The following is a 17,270-nucleotide window of genomic DNA, read 5'->3' on the forward strand; positions in this document are numbered from 1 at the left end:
AATGTTTATAGCAATCTTCTGCCACTCAGTAATGGCTTCAAAAATGGAGTGTGTCTGGCAGGATACATGCACACACACACAAAGTGTGTATACATTTTCTGACTCCAATGGGAAGAAGTGCTCATGTGAAAATAGAAATAGTACTACAGGAGGAAATAGTGTTGGACAGAATGAACAATTTAAAAATGGGAGACAGAACTATGCTAAGGCAAACTTTGCAGAGCTTAATAAATTTTATGGAAAAATTAAGTGGAAAGAGCTGTTTGAAGGTAAAATAGAGCAAGTATAGAGAGGGAGTGGAACAGTTTGTACCAAGTTATAAAGTGAAAATTGGGAAGCATACCCCAAAGATGAAAATTGGGAAGCAAAGGATATCGGCAAGATATATGCATGAAACCAAGGATGGAAATTAAAATTTAATGCCAAAAAATGTCACGTGTTGGAAATAGAAAAAAGTAGAAAGAGACCTTCATGGAATTACAAAATGGAAGAAATAATAATGAAAAGTAATGAAGAAAAGATTTGGGAGTAATGATCCAGGATACACTATCACTTGAAAGGCACATAAATGGAATATTCAGCTCTTCATACAGGTTATTAGCAAACATTAGGGTGGCATTTAACTATTTAGTTAAAGAAATTATGAAAAAAAGTTATAGCAATTATGATACAACCTAAATTAGAATACACCAGTAGTTTGGGTCTACATAGAAAAAAAAGATATATGGAATCTGGAAAGAATATAGAGGATAGTGACAAAGATGGCACCAGAATTGAAAGACTTATGCTATGAAGAAAGACTTGAAGAAATGGGATTACCAACACTACAAGAGAGAGAAGAGAAAGAGGAGATGTGATAATGTACAAATTAGTAAATAATATAGAAAAAATAAACAGAAATTATTTGGTACCACAGATGGAGAAGGGAAAGAGATGGATAAGAAAGCATGGGAAGAAAATAAAGAAGAGTAGATGTTCGAGCGACATCAAGAAATACAGCTTCCCGTATCAAACTATTGAAATCTAGAATGATTTGAAGGAAGAAGTGGTTGCGGCAAACAGTGTACACATGTTTAAAGAGAAACTGGATAAATATGGTTTTGGAGACAGGACAAAATGAGCTTTGGCTAGTGCCCTGTTCAATACAACTAGATGAATACTCACAAAGAAGAAACAAAAAAACATTGAAGGATTTGTTAGAGAAAATAAATGATGAAGATGACACTAAATTAAAGGAAGAAGTGGAGGAAGTTGTTTGATTGGGAACTTATCAGGAAAGTAAAACAAGACCCATAAAAATAAGTTTAAAATCACAACAAATAGCAGAAGAAATACTAGAAAGAACATCCAAACTAAGAGAAGTAGAAGATTGCATATATATACATAAAGAAAAACGAATGAAGAAGAATAGAAAAAAAAATGAAAGAAATGTATGAAGAGGCTAAAGAGAAAAATAAATCATGAATAGAAGGAGAAAAGACTAAATTTTGAGGGGGAGTTTTGGGAGACAGAGTGAAGAAATGGTACATAAAGGTAAAGAAATAAATGAAAATGAAATAAAGAAAAACAGTAAAAATAAAGGACAATGTAATATATACCAACATACATAGATGGACTGTTACACAGAACACTGGAATTACAAGACTATTTAAAAGAAAAGAATCTGAAGGTGTTGTATTTAACAGAAACAAAGCTAAAAGAAGAAAATCAGATTGTCATTAACAATAACTACATTATGTGGAGAAGAGACAGGATTGGTAAACAACGGGGAGGTGTAATGATAATGACAAGAAATGAGGTAGACAAAAATAGTGAAATATGGGGAAGGAGAAGCAGAAATAGTGAATGTTAACTTGGAGGATAATGATGGAGAAATACTGCCAGTAATAACAACCTGTGTACCACCCAAAACAAATTCTTGGAGCAAAGAAGACTAGGAGAAAATGATAGAAGATACCATCTAGTGTTTGGATGAATTAATCAAAAGTAATAAAAGAATACTTTTGGTTGTTGACTTCAATTGCAAAGAAGTAAATTGGAAAATGTTTGAGGCAGGAGGAAATGAGACTGCATGGGGTGAAAGATTCCTTAAGCTGACTATGGAAAACACAAATGATCCCATGGGTGACTGAAAATACAAGATATAGGGGAGATGATGAACCAACAAGACTTAGACTAATTTTAATGAAAGGAATTGACCTAACTAAAGAATTGAAATATGCGTGCCCCATGGGAAAAAGTGACCATGTAATAATAGAAACGGAGACTGATAATGATGTCAGTAATGACATCATTCAAAGAATCATACAAAGAAAACAGGAGACACTATGGGAAAGCAAAAATAGATGATCTTAAGAAATTATATGAAGAAATGGACTGGGGAAAGCTGAAAAGAGCAAATGATGTGCAAGATAAGTATGACATTTTTTATGGAACTATATGAGACAGGAGTGAATAAATATGACCCACTATACAAATATAAAGAAAAAAGAAAACAAGTGGTCCAACACAAAATGTGCAAGAACAAAGAAAAAAAGAGATGAAGCATGGATAAAAATGAAAAGAAATTGAAACCAAAAAAATAATGAAGACTTTAGATAGCAAGAAATGAATATGTGAAAATAAGGAGAGAGGGAAAGAAAGGATATGAAAAAGATATAGTTGAAAAGTGCAAGGATGAACCAAAACTGTTCTACAGATTCATAAATGGAAACATTAAAATATAAGAAAAAATAGAAAGGTTTAGGATGAAAATGAAACATATGAAGACCCAAAAGACATGAGTGAAATGCTAAACAAAAAGTTTCAGGAAGTTTTCATATAAGAATCTGAATTTAAAGAACCACAAGATGAGAAGACAAAAAAAGCAAATGTGGGAAATTACAGTAAACAAAGAAGTTTATAAAATGATGGTGGAACTGGAAGAGAGAAGAGCAACAAGACCAGATGGAATATCAGGTTTTATTTTAAAAGGGTGCAGGAAACAGTTAATTGAACCAGTATATGACATAATGAAGTGCTCATTATCAACTGAAAGAGTGCCTAAGGAATGGAAGAGAGCAGACATAGTGCCAATTTATAAAAGTGGAAAGAAAGAAGAACTACTAAACTTTAGACCAGTATCAGTGACCAACACAATATGTAAGATCTGTGAAAAAATGATAAAGCAGCAGTGGACAGAATTTCTAGAAAAAAAACATACATCTGAAAAACAGTATGGCTTTAGATGATCTAAAAAAGCTTTTGACAAAGTTCCCCACAACAGGCTATTATGAAAGTTAAAAAATGTAGGAGGATTAAGTGAAAAAATAATAAACTGGATGGAAAGCTACTTAAAGGGAGGAGAAATAAAAAAAAACAGTAGTAAAAGACATAAAATCAAAATGAAGAAAAGTAGACAATGAAGTACCATAAGGATCACTGCTAGCATCAATACTTTTCCTTATCTACATAAATGATATACCTGATGGAGTAAAGAGTTGCATGAGTTTATGTATATAGCTGAGTACCATAAGGATCGGTGCTGGCATCAATACTTTCCTGATATACATAGAATGATATGCCTCAAGGAGTAAAGAGTTATATGAGTTTGTTTGCAGACGATGCAAAATTACAAAGACATATAAGAAACAACAGACTGAAATTCTGCAAGAGGATTTGAAGAAAATCTGGGACTGGAGTAAGAAATGGGAGATGGAATTTAATGTGAAAAATGTCATGTAATGAAAATAGGAAAAAAGTGAAGAGACCAAAATAGATATATAAAATGGGAAATGAAAAAATAATAAAAGTATAAGAAGAGAAAGATTTGGGAGTGATAATACAGGATAGTCAAGAGTTGAAGAAGCATGCAGGAAAGATATCCAGAGATTCATAAAGAATGGTGAAAAATATTGGAAAAGCATTCCACTACATGGATAAAGATATGATGAGAAATATAATTACCACATGATCAGACCACAACTGGAATATGCTGAATCAGTGTGGTCTTCCCACAAGAAGAAATATGTAAAAAAAAAACTAGAAAGGATACAAAGGATGGCAATGAAATGAAAATGGTTCCAGAACTGGAAGAATTAACCTATGAAGACAGGTTAAAGGAAATGAATCCGCCACCATTGGAACAAAGAAAAGAAAGGGGAGATTTAATACTGATTTATAAATTGTGGAATGGAGTGGAAGAAATTGATGATGAGAAACTAATGCTAAGAGAAGTAGAAAATACTAGATATACACGAGGCTACAGCAAAAAACTAAAAAAAGGAAGATGCTTGAGGAACATATTTTCACACAGAGAAATATAGAAGTGTGGAGCAAGCTCATTGAGGATGTAGTATTGGCAACAAGTGTGCACAACTTTAAGAAAAAAAAATAGATAAATGTAGATATGGAGATGAGACCATACGAGCATAGCTCAGCCCCTGTAAATTACAACTCGGTAAATGCAACTAGGTAAATACACACACATGAGAGAGAGAGAATCAGAAAGGATAAACAAAGTCACATGCTGCATGTATTTTCAATCTTCCCTTTCTCCTTTGTGCCTTCACCCACCAATTTCTCTCTCTCTCTCTCTCTCTCTCTCTCTCTCTCTCTCTCTCTCTCTCTCTCTCTCTCTCTCTCTCTCTCTCTCTCTCTCTCTCTCTCTCTCTCTCTCTCTCTCTCTCTCTCTCTCTCTCTCTTCCATTTAAGTTGCACAGTGGAGGTCACAGAGATAGGTGTAAGTCAGCCATGTGCCTACTTCCTTGGCATATTAGGAAATATACCCTGTAAATAAACCATGGGAGTATGTAACAGGAAAAAGAGAGTAACTGGTAACTCTTACTCATCAGAGGGTTGCCTCAAGGTGGCAACAGAAATGCTAGTGATTATTTATTTATGGTGGGAGATTGTGACTTTTCATCCATCCCTTCTTTGGTTCTTTGGATTTTTGTAACTGATCTTTTCTGGATCCCTAGTTCGTGTAAGTGACAGTAGGATGTAACCACGACTTATCCAAGGAAACTTGGACACATATACATGCACTCCATAATGCTGGTTACAGTGTGAAGGGTATATGTGGAGAGACTGGATTGGCCAAACAAGGCATGCAGTAACATTAGGTGAAGAGTTGCCAGGACACCCCTGAGAATGAAGTTCCTGTTTAACTTAAGGAGCTTGGCCCTTCATATAGGCTCTGAAATAAAACTCTAAATGTTATCAGGAGGCAGTTGAAGATCAAGCCAAGTTTGACAGCCCGTGAGACTTAAGAAATAAACTCAAAATTTCTCCCTACAGTGTCTGTGAAGAATGTATCTTGGTGTGTGAAGAAGCTCAACCTTCCCTCTGCATTGTTGCATTATAATCAGTGCAAAATCCTAAACAAAAACATGACCACATGGCATGTGGCCACCTGACAAGTTGAGATCCATTTTATGGTCTGATGAGAACATGTTTACTGTTGCTCATATACCAGCTAGATGTGTGAGAAGGCCACCTAACTCTGACCAATTTGACTCTTGGTACACATTAAAAACTGTAAAACACTCTGAAAATGTGATGGTTTGGTGATCTTTTACTAACCAAGGAAGTAATAAATCATATTTCTGAGAAGAGGGGCAGTCTGTGAACAGGGTAATAATAAATTGCATTTCTGAGAAAAGGGGCAATCTATGAACAGGGTAAGTGTAAACATGCATTTTTGTTTAGTGTGACATTGAAATTGGTCTGTACAACTGATTTGCACCTATTCCAAGACTCCCATTTTATGCAACCTCCCACTTCATGCAACCTACTGATTTGCAATGTTATGCAGATTATAAGAATATCACACTTCTTTTTCCTTTGTATATTCTGTCAAGCTTCTAGCTCTAATTGTTTCACATAATATTAAGTTAACTATGCATATTCACCAACCATGGTAATTTTCTGAAACTTAACTTCCACAGTTGGAGATAAAATAGTGTATTTCAAAACCATTGTCCTTAGACTCAAAATTTCTCAATTTTATAATTCACTTTTATGAAAATTTATTTGTATAATTTTTTTGTATATCATAGAGATCAGACGAGGAAAAAGAAACTAAAAAAGTTTGCATAAATGTCATTCTCAAATAAAAAATAAGTATGAGAATAAAAAGAGGAACCAGTTTACTTTCTGAGGTGTCTTGATACTTGTCCTTTGAAATGGTGCAAGTTGTAGACAAGAGGAAAAATAAAAATGGGAATAGTTAAGTGTTAACCAGTAAAAGGGATGGAGTGAAAATACTCCTGCACTGGTAAGGTGGAGCAAGGCTACAGGAGGGCAGACCTACCATTACCAAGTAATAACCATGGAAATAACAATAGACAATAGTAAGAGATGCAGCATTTCGGCAGTGAGTGAACCAGGACTGTTAGAGAAGAGAAATTGAGAACCAAAAAATCTTTTGACCTCATCCTGTTTAGGAGGGACGAGTGAGTTGAACCTTTCCTTATGTGGGAACAGTATTCCATTCATGGACAGATAAGGAGAAGGAGACTGGGAGAAGGAAAAGTATTGCCTGAGGGGACATCAAATACCTAACTTCATGGAAGCTCTTTCAGCAGGGGAAGAGATGTGAAATGGAATTTTCCAGTTGAGATTTTTGGTGAAGCACAGTCCAAACATGTTGAGTGTATAGAGGTAGGAGATAGTTAAGTGTCACAGAAGAGGAGGTTGTTGTTTGGAAGGTTGTGTTAAATGAGGAGATGAAGGAATTTAATTTTTAAAGTTGACAGTTCTGTGGTCTCTGCATGAACTATTTATATTCCTGTTGACTTGGGCATTAGGCAAATAACCTTGAGAAATGTAGGATGGAATCATCAGTGCAAGAAAAGGCAGGATAAGAAGTTTCACTGATAAGAATAGGATGGGGGATAGGATAGAGTGCACTGTGGAACATTAGTTTTAATAGGCTTAGGAGAACAGCAGTGGGTCTCTTTTATTGCATTGATGTAGCTGCCAGGAAGAAAATTTGGGATAATCGTACAGATAAGGGGAAAAAATTGCATAAGGAAAGCTTAGAAATTAATTATGCATTCTGGATTCTATCAAAACCTTTTGGTATATCTAAGGCAGTAACAAATATTTACTGGAATTGTCAGCAGAGGATGACCAAGATTCATTATGGGGAAGCTAGATCATCAGTAAATCATCATTTACAGAAAGGTTTGTGAGCAGATAGGTGCTTCAGAATCCTTCTGTAGAGGAGAGACACACAACTTTCAGAAATACATAAAATCAGAGTTACAGGTCATTAGTTCCAGGAGGAGGCAATAGACACCTACCGAAACAATAATTACTCCCAGTGAGGTCTAAAGCACTGTTCAGGGGGTGCTGTGAACTTATCATTAAACCCAGCTGTGACCTCACTGAACGTTTCCCTTTGTGTCTCACAACACAAGGGGGCAGTCACAGCCTGCCCTCTAAAGACAACTCTCTTCCTCCACACAAAACTACAAGCACCCAATAACACACACACCCTTCACTCAAAAATTTCAAAATTATCATGGCGACTCCTACACTAGCCTCAGAGTCCCCATCTGGGGAGGGAACCATAAATGTCCCCAGGTCGGGCTGCCTTTCTGTCGACGACCCTAAGTGTCTTGACACCCCCCTCAACTTTTTCTTCATTAACTTCTGCAATATTCGCGGTCTAAGATCTAATTTTCAATCTGTAGAACACCACTTCTCTTCTTCTAAACCTCATCTTCTTTTCCTCACTGAAACTCAGGTGTCTGAGACAACTGACAGTAGCCCTTTTCTGTTCCCTCCTTTTTTTTTTTTTTTTTTTTTTTTTTTTTTTTTTTTTTTGTAGGAAGGACACTGGCCAAGGGCAACAAAAATCTAATAAAAAAATGCCCACTGAAATGCCAGTCCCATAAAAGGGTCAGAGCAGTGGTCAAAAATTGATGAATAAGTGTCTTGAAACCTCCCTCTTGAAGGAATTCAAGTCAGGAAGGTGGAAATACAGAAGCAGGCAGGGAGTTCCAGAGTTTACCAGAGAAAGGGATGAATGATTGAGAATACTGGTTAACTCTTACGTTAGAGAGGTAGACAGAATAGGGTTGAGAGAAAGAAGAAAGTCTTGTGCAGCGAGGCTGCGGAAGGAGGGGAGGCATGCAGTTAGCAAGATCAGAAGAGCAGTTAGCATGAAAATAGCGGTAGAAGACAGCTAGATATGCAACATTGCAGCGGTGAGAGAGAGGCTGAAGACAGTCAGTTAGAGGAGAGGAGTTGATGAGACAAAAAGCTTTTTATTCCACCCTGTCTAGAAGAGCAGTATGAGTGGAACCCGGCCCCCCCCAGACATGTGAAGCATACTCCATACATGGACAGATAAGGCCCTTGTACAGAGTTAGCAGCTGGGGGGATGAGAAAAACTGGCGGAGACGTCTCAGAACACCTAACTTCATAGAAGCTGTTTTAGCTAGAGATGAGATGTGAAGTTTCCAGTTCAGATTATAAGTAAAGGACAGACCGAGGATGTTCAGTGTAGAAGAGGGGGACAGTTGAGTGTCATTGAAGAAGAGGGGATAGTTGTCTGGAAGGTTGTGTCGAGTTGATAGATGGAGGAATTGAGTTTTTGAGGCATTGAACAATACCAAGTTTGCTCTGCCCCAATCAGAAATTTTAGAAAGATCAGAAGTCAGGCGTTCTGTGGCTTCCCTGCGTGATATGTTTACCTCCTGAAGGGTTGGACGTCTATGAAAAGACATGGAAAAGTGCAGGGTGGTATCATCAGCGTAGGAGTGGATAGGACAAGAAGTTTGGTTTAGAAGATCATTAATGAATAATAAGATGAGAGTGGGTGACAGGACAGAACCCTGAGGAACACCACTGTTAATAGATTTAGGAGAAGAACAGTGACCGTCTACCACAGCAGCAATAGAACGGTCAGAAAGGAAACTTGAGATGAAGTTACAGAGAGAAGGATAGAAACCGTAGGAGGGTAGTTTGGAAATCAAAGCTTTGTGCCAGACTCTATCAAAAGCTTTTGATATTTCCAAGGCAACAGCAAAAGTTTCACCAAAATCTCTAAAAGAGGATGACCAAGACTCAGTAAGGAAAGACAGAAGATCACCAGTAGAGCGGCCTTGACAGAACCCATACTGGCGATCAGATAGAAGGTTGTGAAGTGATAGATGTTTAAGAATCTTCCTGTTGAGGATAGATTCAAAAACTTTAGATAGGCAGGAAATTAAAGCAATAGGACGGTAGTTTGAGGGATTAGAACGGTCACCCTTTTTAGGAACAGGTTGAATGTAGGCAAACTTCCAGCAAAAAGGAAAGGTAGATGTTGACAGACAGAGCTGAAAGAGTTTGACTAGGCAAGGTGCAAGCACGGAGGCACAGTTTCGGAGAACAATAGGAGGGACCCCATCAGGTCCATAAGCCTTCCGAGGATTTAGGCCAGCGAGGGCATGGAAAACATCATTGCGAAGAATTTTAATAGGTGGCATGAAGTAGTCAGAGGGTGGAGGAGAGGGAGGAACAAGCCCAGAATCGTCCAAGGTAGAGTTTTTAGCAAAGGTTTGAGCAAAGAGTTCAGCTTTAGAAATAGATGTGATAGCAGTGGTGCCATCTGGTTGAAATAGAGGAGAGAAAGAAGAAGAAGCAAAGTTATTGGAGATATTTTTGGCTAGATGCCAGAAATCACAAGGGGAGTTAGATCTTGAAAGGTTTTGACATTTTCTGTTAATGAAGGAGTTTTTGGCTAGTTGGAGAACAGACTTGGCATGGTTCCGGGCAGAAATATAAAGTGCATGAGATTCTGGTGATGGAAGGCTTAAGTACCTTTTGTGGGCCACCTCTCTATCATGTATAGCACGAGAACAAGCTGTGTTAAACCAAGGTTTAGAAGGTTTAGGATGAGAAAAAGAGTGAGGAATGTATGCCTCCATGCCAGACACTATCACCTCTGTTATGCGCTCAGCACACAAAGACGGGTCTCTGACACAGAAGCAGTAGTCATTCCAAGGAAAATCAGCAAAATACCTCCTCAGGTCCCCCCAACTAGCAGAGGCAAAACGCCAGAGGCACCTTCGCTTAGGGGGATCCTGAGGAGGGATTGAAGTGATAGGACAAGATAAAGATATGAGATTGTGATCGGAGGAGCCCAACGGAGAAGAAAGGGTGACAGCATAAGCAGAAGGATTAGAGGTCAGGAAAAGGTCAAGAATGTTGGGCATATCTCCAAGATGGTCAGGAATACGAGTAGGGTGTTGCACCAATTGCTGTAGGTCATGGAGGAAAGCAAAGTTGTAGGCTAGTTCACCAGGATGGTCAGTGAAGGGAGAGGAAAGCCAAAGCTGGTGGTGAACATTGAAGTCTCCAAGAATGGAGACCTCTGCAAAAGGGAAGAGGGTCAGAATGTGCTCCACTTTGGAAGTTAAGTAGTCAAAGAATTTCTTATAGTCAGAGGAGTTAGGTGAGAGGTATACAGCACAGATAAATTTAGTATGAGAGTGACTCTGTAGTCGTAGCCAGATGATGGGGGACACAGCTAGGACAAAGGACACACAGGAATGAGGCTTATAATATTCTGAGGACAGCCTCTCCACATAATGAGTCAAAACCCACACCCATTAGAATATTATCTCCTCCTGCATGTGAATAGCCTATATGCAGTCCCCTGGAGGAATAAAAACAGCCACACATGCACAGAATAATGAAGTCCTCTGGCTTCAGAGCTCCCAGCAGTCTCTGAAAGCCAGTTGCATTTAACAGCACAAAAACACTAATGACATAAGTTTTCCAAAACAGAGTCGGGATGGTCAGAAACCCATGCCCAGGCCCAGGCTGTGGAGGGCTGGATGCCCTCCGCAGCATCCAGCTTTGGATCGAAAATGAGGATAGAGAAAGTAGGAGGGAACAGAAAAGGGGCTATTGTCAGTTACCTCAGACACCTGAGTTTCAGTGAGGAAAAGAAGATGAGGTTTAGAAGAGGAGAGGTGGTGTTCTACAGATTGAAAATTAGATCTTAGACCATGAATGTTGCAGAAATTAATGAAGAAAAAGTTGAGGGGGGTGTCAAGACACTTAGGGTCGTCGTCAGAAGGGCAGTCTGACCTGGGGACATTTGTGGTCCCCTCCCCAGATGGGGACTCTGAGGCTGGTGTAGGAGTTGCCATGAATTTTGAAATTTTGAGTGAAGGGTGTGTGTGTTATTGGGTGCTTGTAGTTTTGTGAGGAGGAAGAGAGTTGTCTTTAGAGAGCAGGCTGTGACTGCCCCCTTGTGTTGTCAGACACAAAGGGAAACGTTGGAGATGGAAGGCTTGCCATCTGTTAGCTGCTTCTGTATCATGGACAACACAAGAGCAAGCTCAGTTAGATCAAAGTTTACAAGCTGTGCAGTTAGAGAAACTGTTTGAATGTATGCCTTTATATCAAACAGTCACCTCTGTTGTGTGCTTTGCATGAAGAGATGGATCTCTGACACAGAGCAAAAGTCATTCCTGGGAAAATTAGAAAAGTACAACCTCAGGTTCTCCTCATAGCAAACTTGTAATGTCAAAAGCACCACTGCCTTAGTGAATCCAGAGATAATAGAGGAACCGGGTATGGAAGATTGTGATTGGAGGAACCTTACGGAAAGAATAGTTAGACAATATCCTGAAGGGCTAAAGGTTTAGAAAAGGTCAAGAATGTTGGATACATTTCTAAGGTGGTCAGAAATACAGATATAATGCTGCAGGAATTGCTTTAGGTCATGTAAAATAGCAAAGTTGAAGGCTTTTACACCTGGTTGGTCACTGAAAGATGTTAGCTTAAGTTGATGGTATACATTGTAATCTCCAGTCATGGAGATATCAGCAAAGGAAAAATGGATGAGAATAGAAGTCACATAGATAATTTTGCACATTCAGAAGAATTAGGTGAGAGGTACACAGCACAACCGAATTTAGTTACTGACAATGAAGTCATAGCCAGATGGTGAAGAATTCTAAAGATTCAAATGTGTGGGCACAAGAACAAGCTATATTAACAAATTATTGCATATATACTGTAGATGAAATAGTAATCTTTGGACTGAAGTTGAGGATAGAAACAGTTTATGATCATTTCCTCCCTCCCTCCCTGAGAAAGGTTAGGGCACACGGGATAGATGGGAAGGTGTTAGGCTGGATAGGGTCATGGCTTAGTGACAGGCAACAAAGAGTTGTAATAAACGTCTCGAAATCTGAGTGGGGTCATGTAATTAGTGGGGTGCCACAGGGATCAGTATTAGGGCCATTGTTATTTCTAATATATATCAATGACTTGAATAGTAGAATTAGTAGTGATGTTAGTAAATTTGCGGATGACACAAAGATAGGTAGATTAGGTCAGAATCGGATGCCATCGCCTTGCAGGCAGATTTAGATAGAATGAATGAATGGACAGATAGATGGCAAATGCAATTTAATATCTATAAATGCAAAGTACTTAGCGTAGGTAGAGGAAACCCACACTGTAGGTACACATTAAACAACCAAATTCTGGTAGGTACAGGGTATGAGAAAGATTTAGGAGTTATAGTTAGCTCTGAACTCCATCTAGGGAAACAATGCATAGAAGCCAGAAACAGGGCAAATAGGGTACTAGGATTCATTTTTAGGAGTGTTAAAAGTAGAAGGCCAGAAGTAATATTAAAGTTATACTTGGCGCTGGTCAGACCTCATCTAGACTACGCTGTGCAGTTCTGGTCCCCATATTACAGGAAAGATATAGGTCTATTAGAATCAGTACAGAGGAGAATGATTAAAAGGATACAGGGGATGAGGAGTATTCCTTACGAGGCGAGATTGAAGTTGTTAAAATTACATTCTTTAGAGAGACGTAGGTTAAGAGGGGACCTGATAGAAGTCTTTAAGTGGTATAAGGGTTATAACAAGGGGGATATAAGCAAAATTCCTCAGATCAGCAACCAGGGTAGAACAAGAAATAACGGGTTCAAGCTAGAAAAATTTAGGTTTAGGAAGGAGATAGGAAAAAATTGGTTGTCAAATAGAGTGGTAGATGAGTGGAATGGACTCGGTAATCATGTTGTTAGTGCTAGGACATTAGAGAGCTTTAAGAGAAGATTAGACAGGTTTATGGATGGGGATAATAGATGGAAATAGGTAGGTACATTTCATAGAGGGATTGCCACGTGTAAGCCTAGTCGCTTCTTGCAGCTTCCCTTATTTCTTATGTTCTTATGTTCTTAAATAAAGCACTTATAATTGAAATATTTTGATGAATTTTAGAATACTGTATCTCATTACAATAGTGATGAAGGTATGTGAAAATCATTCCAGTTTCTAAAGAAATAAGACAGTTACATACATTCCTAACTTTAAAATGCTTGTATCTGTTTCATAGATTTTGACATTTTCTAATCACAAAAAATCTCATATAAATCAGATTTAGATAAGATTACTTGAGGACACTGGTTTTGCTAGCAGCTAGCATCCTGTGAATTGAGACTGGAAAATAAAAAAAAATAGTTAGGAATGATAAGGAGAAAGAGTGACTAAAAACCTGATTTTACACAAAATTCAATACACGTGATATAAAAACAGGCTACCATTCCATTATATATGCCAGTAATTCAAAATGTTTTGCATAGGAATCTTTGCACAGCCATAAAACTATTTACAGCCATAAAACTGAAATTTTGTCAAGATATTAATGCTGCTGTATAAATTAAAGTATTGTTACACACAAATGTGCATGTGTGCATATGTATACATGTATGTACATGGTTCTTGTTCACATATAAGGTTGGCAACATAATTACCTATTTACATGCAAAGTTTCAACACATTTCTCCTAATACTTTAGGTAGACACTTCAAGATGTTGCATGCCTCCTCAAGATGAATATATCTCCATTTCATTGAAATTTGCACATAATCACAAGTATGTTAGAGTGCAATGAAAAAATCTCTAAGCTGCACACTATGATCTTGTTGACAGACAAACCCCTGTGGAATGATGACAAGACCAAAGCATACAGTTATGTGGATGGAAGTGTTAATCTCACCTGTGAAGTTAAGGCAGAACCTGAGGCTAACTTTACCTGGACTAAAGATAATGGCGTGATCTACCCCTCTGACAGTGCCCAGATCTTCAATGACAACAACACCAGCATCCTGCAGGTGAGGTAGAGGTGGGAGTCAGATAGCAGGTAAGGAAGGAATAAGGATGGGGTGGTGATGGATGTTAGGTATAAGACATGAAATAAGGAGAATGATAGATAAAACGATGGACATAGATAGCAGGTAAGGAAGGAATAAGAATGGAGTGGTGATGGATGTTATGTATAAGATATGAAATAAGGAGAATGATAGATAAACAATGGAATGCTTTCCCTGTATGATAGGATTGTTTAAATGAATCCTTTAATCAGTAAAGATAGACATGAGTTTAAGTTTTGTGCCAGGCACATATGAACATGAGGATTGTGCTGACTTTCCTGCCATGGCTATCCCTTGGGAAAAGTAGATTATGCAGGAAACACATGTGACAGGAGACTTGTTGGTACTAATGAGATTACTACAATGATGCCAAACTAATATGAGGGAAAGGACACTGCTAAATGTCTTCTTCCCACCTACTACTTCCTTCTGCTGAAGGTGGCACTGAAAATCTGGCATGGAGTTGATGAGAAAAGCAATAAATATATACTGCGTAATTCAGTGTGTCATTAATAAAAGAATATAGGCTTATAGGCTTATGAGTGATGTTTTGTAGCATCACATTTCTGTTTTTGGTAAGAAATGAACTGGAAAAACTAAAGGCAATGCAATGCTCTCCACTGGCCATGTAGTGATGCAATAGCAAACAGACTGAAAACCTACATTAGGGTAATTTATGTCTCAGAAGTGTTCATGCCTTGTAATTTCTGTACCATGTAGTGATGCCCTGCTTTCATACATATTTCACTTTCAGATCAATTTGTCATTGTTTCAGATTTGCTATGTCTGACAAGCATTGTAGTTCCCATGTGTAATAATGAAAGGTTGACAAATACTCTAGATGATAAACATAATGAAAGTGCAGGATTCCATGTGTCTTCTAAGAAGGCATTACCAAGTGGCCAATGACTCATGTAGTTAAAATGAATAACTTTACAAATGCCCATGTAGTGATAAGAAGGAATAGTGAAAATAATGAATGTGTGTATTTGTGTGTGTGGGGGGGGGGGTGATACCATTTTTTATGGCTTTGAATAAAAGTAGAGAGCTGGTATATGGAGTGAATAAGATGGTCAAACGCAGTTGTTTGGCCACATAAAGATAACAAAAAGTTGTATGATTAAGAGAATGTATACAGGCATGGTAGATAAATGATTGGTGTAAGAAGACAAGCTCCAGATTAATTGGACAAAATGCTCAGTGTGAGAGAAATGAAGAGGAATGGAATGAAAGGATAAAAACATATTAATACAAGGACAGGAATGGATGTAGATTCTCCTTTTATCACCATCAGCTGAGTTCTGAACAAGCATCAAATATAAAAGTGGACAGATGGATGGAATTGGAAGTGGTAGGTGTCAGGAAGAGAGGATATAGATCCAGTGTAGTTTGGCTGTATTCTAGACAGTTCCAGAAGTTCTCTGAAAAGGAAAAAATGACATCTATTTCATATTTTTAACCTATGAAAAATTGCTAAAAGAATGTCATAGGAAAACACTTAACTGAGTGTCTAGAGAGTTGAAAAAGTGGACCAATGGACTAATTTATACAGAAATGTAAGGCACACACAAAAAAATCAGTGTCAGCTTTTAATGGCAATACTGTAAAACAGATTAAAAGGGGACTTGTCTGCCATGGCCATTCCTTGAAGGGAGTTGTGATGTGTTGGAGATACAGACTGGTGGACAGGTCTGACCTAACTAAAATTGTTCCTCATTTTTTCTTTTCATCTTTCAGCTGAAAGTGAATGACTCAAGAATGTTTGGGGACTACCTGTGCATAGCACAGAACAAACTGGGAACCCTGGAGAGGGTGATCATCCTACAGCAGGGAGAAAAGCCTGCCGTACCTACAGCCAAGGTGAAGAGTGCTTTCTGCCATGTGTTGTCTTTTTTTGATGCCTGAGTATTATGATTTTATTAGATCCAGTATTTTTAATAAGTTTCCTCAAATAATAATGATTTTAAATAACCCTTAACTATCCAAATAATTTTAGATATATTTAAAAACTATTATTGCAATTTTTTTCTTTTACTTATTTATTTATTTATTTATTTATTTATTTATTTATTTATTTACTTTTATGTAAGAGGGCCACTGAGCAAGGGCAGTAAAAATTTTGAATTAAAAGAAAAGGCCCACTTAATACCAGTTTCCATATAAATGTCAGATAGAATGATAAAAAGCAGATAAGTGTCTTGAAACCTCCCTCTTAAAGGAGTTCAGATCATAGGAAGAAAGAAATACAGAAGCAGACAGGGAGTTTCAGAGTTTACCAGAGAAAGGAATGAATGACTGAGAATACTGGTTAACTCTTGCATTAGAGAGGTGGACAGAATAGGGATGAAAGAAAGAAGAGTCTTGTGCAGCAAGGCTGCGGGAAGAGGGGGAGGCATGCAGTTAATAAGAAAAGAGCAGTTAGCATGAAAATAGTGGTAGAAGATAGCAAGAGATGCAACACTGTGATGAAGAGAAATTGGCTGAAGACAGTCAGTTAGAGGAGAGGAGTTGATAGGATATTGTGAATTTTCTCAAGAAATTACATTTATAATATAGAAATGCATGGGTGATCTTGTATATATAAATCATTCTAGTAATTTGGTGCAGTTAAGCTTGAGAGAATTATTATACCATAATTTTTTTCAATTTGAGAAGTGTTCTATCAGCATCACTGCTATGTTCCAGATTGGACATATCTTTCAGCAAAGTATATAGTCAAAAAGGATATATAAATATCAATAAACAGTTTTCATTTCACTGTATTTATGAATTGAACATGGGAATATGGACACCATTTTTTTCTTAAAAAGTCCTTCATGGAGACAAAAGTGAGGATAACGAGGAAAAAGATGCATGTCATTACTTCTTAGTGTCAACTCTCAGACTGAGAGGGAAGCAGGAACAGAGAGAGTGATGTTCCAGATGTACAGTGATACATGGTAAGATCATCAGAATGGCACTGCAGACACTTACCATTATAGGGCAGTAAAAAGGAAAGGTATAGTTAAGGCATTGAGAATTAATTCAAAGAATAGGTTCATTTGAAAGCATGTGTCACTTGACTGCTTCATATCTATCGTACTGGAATTATACCACAAGGAAAGTGATT

General features: G+C 37.7%; 1 protein-coding gene across 1 annotated transcript in view; it reads left to right on the forward strand.

The window, feature by feature from the left end:
* Positions 1-17,270, forward strand: part of LOC135089214 (neural cell adhesion molecule 1-like) — a 92,226-nt gene that overhangs the window by 66,501 nt on the left and 8,455 nt on the right. Inside the window, exons 8-9 of the mRNA XM_063984576.1 lie at positions 13,941-14,122; positions 15,899-16,021. Of these exons, the coding sequence (XP_063840646.1) occupies positions 13,941-14,122; positions 15,899-16,021 (305 nt within the window). The remainder of the gene's footprint in view (positions 1-13,940; positions 14,123-15,898; positions 16,022-17,270) is intronic.

Source organism: Scylla paramamosain, chromosome 32 (assembly GCF_035594125.1).
Source record: "Scylla paramamosain isolate STU-SP2022 chromosome 32, ASM3559412v1, whole genome shotgun sequence".
In the NCBI taxonomy this organism is placed as follows: domain Eukaryota; kingdom Metazoa; phylum Arthropoda; class Malacostraca; order Decapoda; family Portunidae; genus Scylla; species Scylla paramamosain.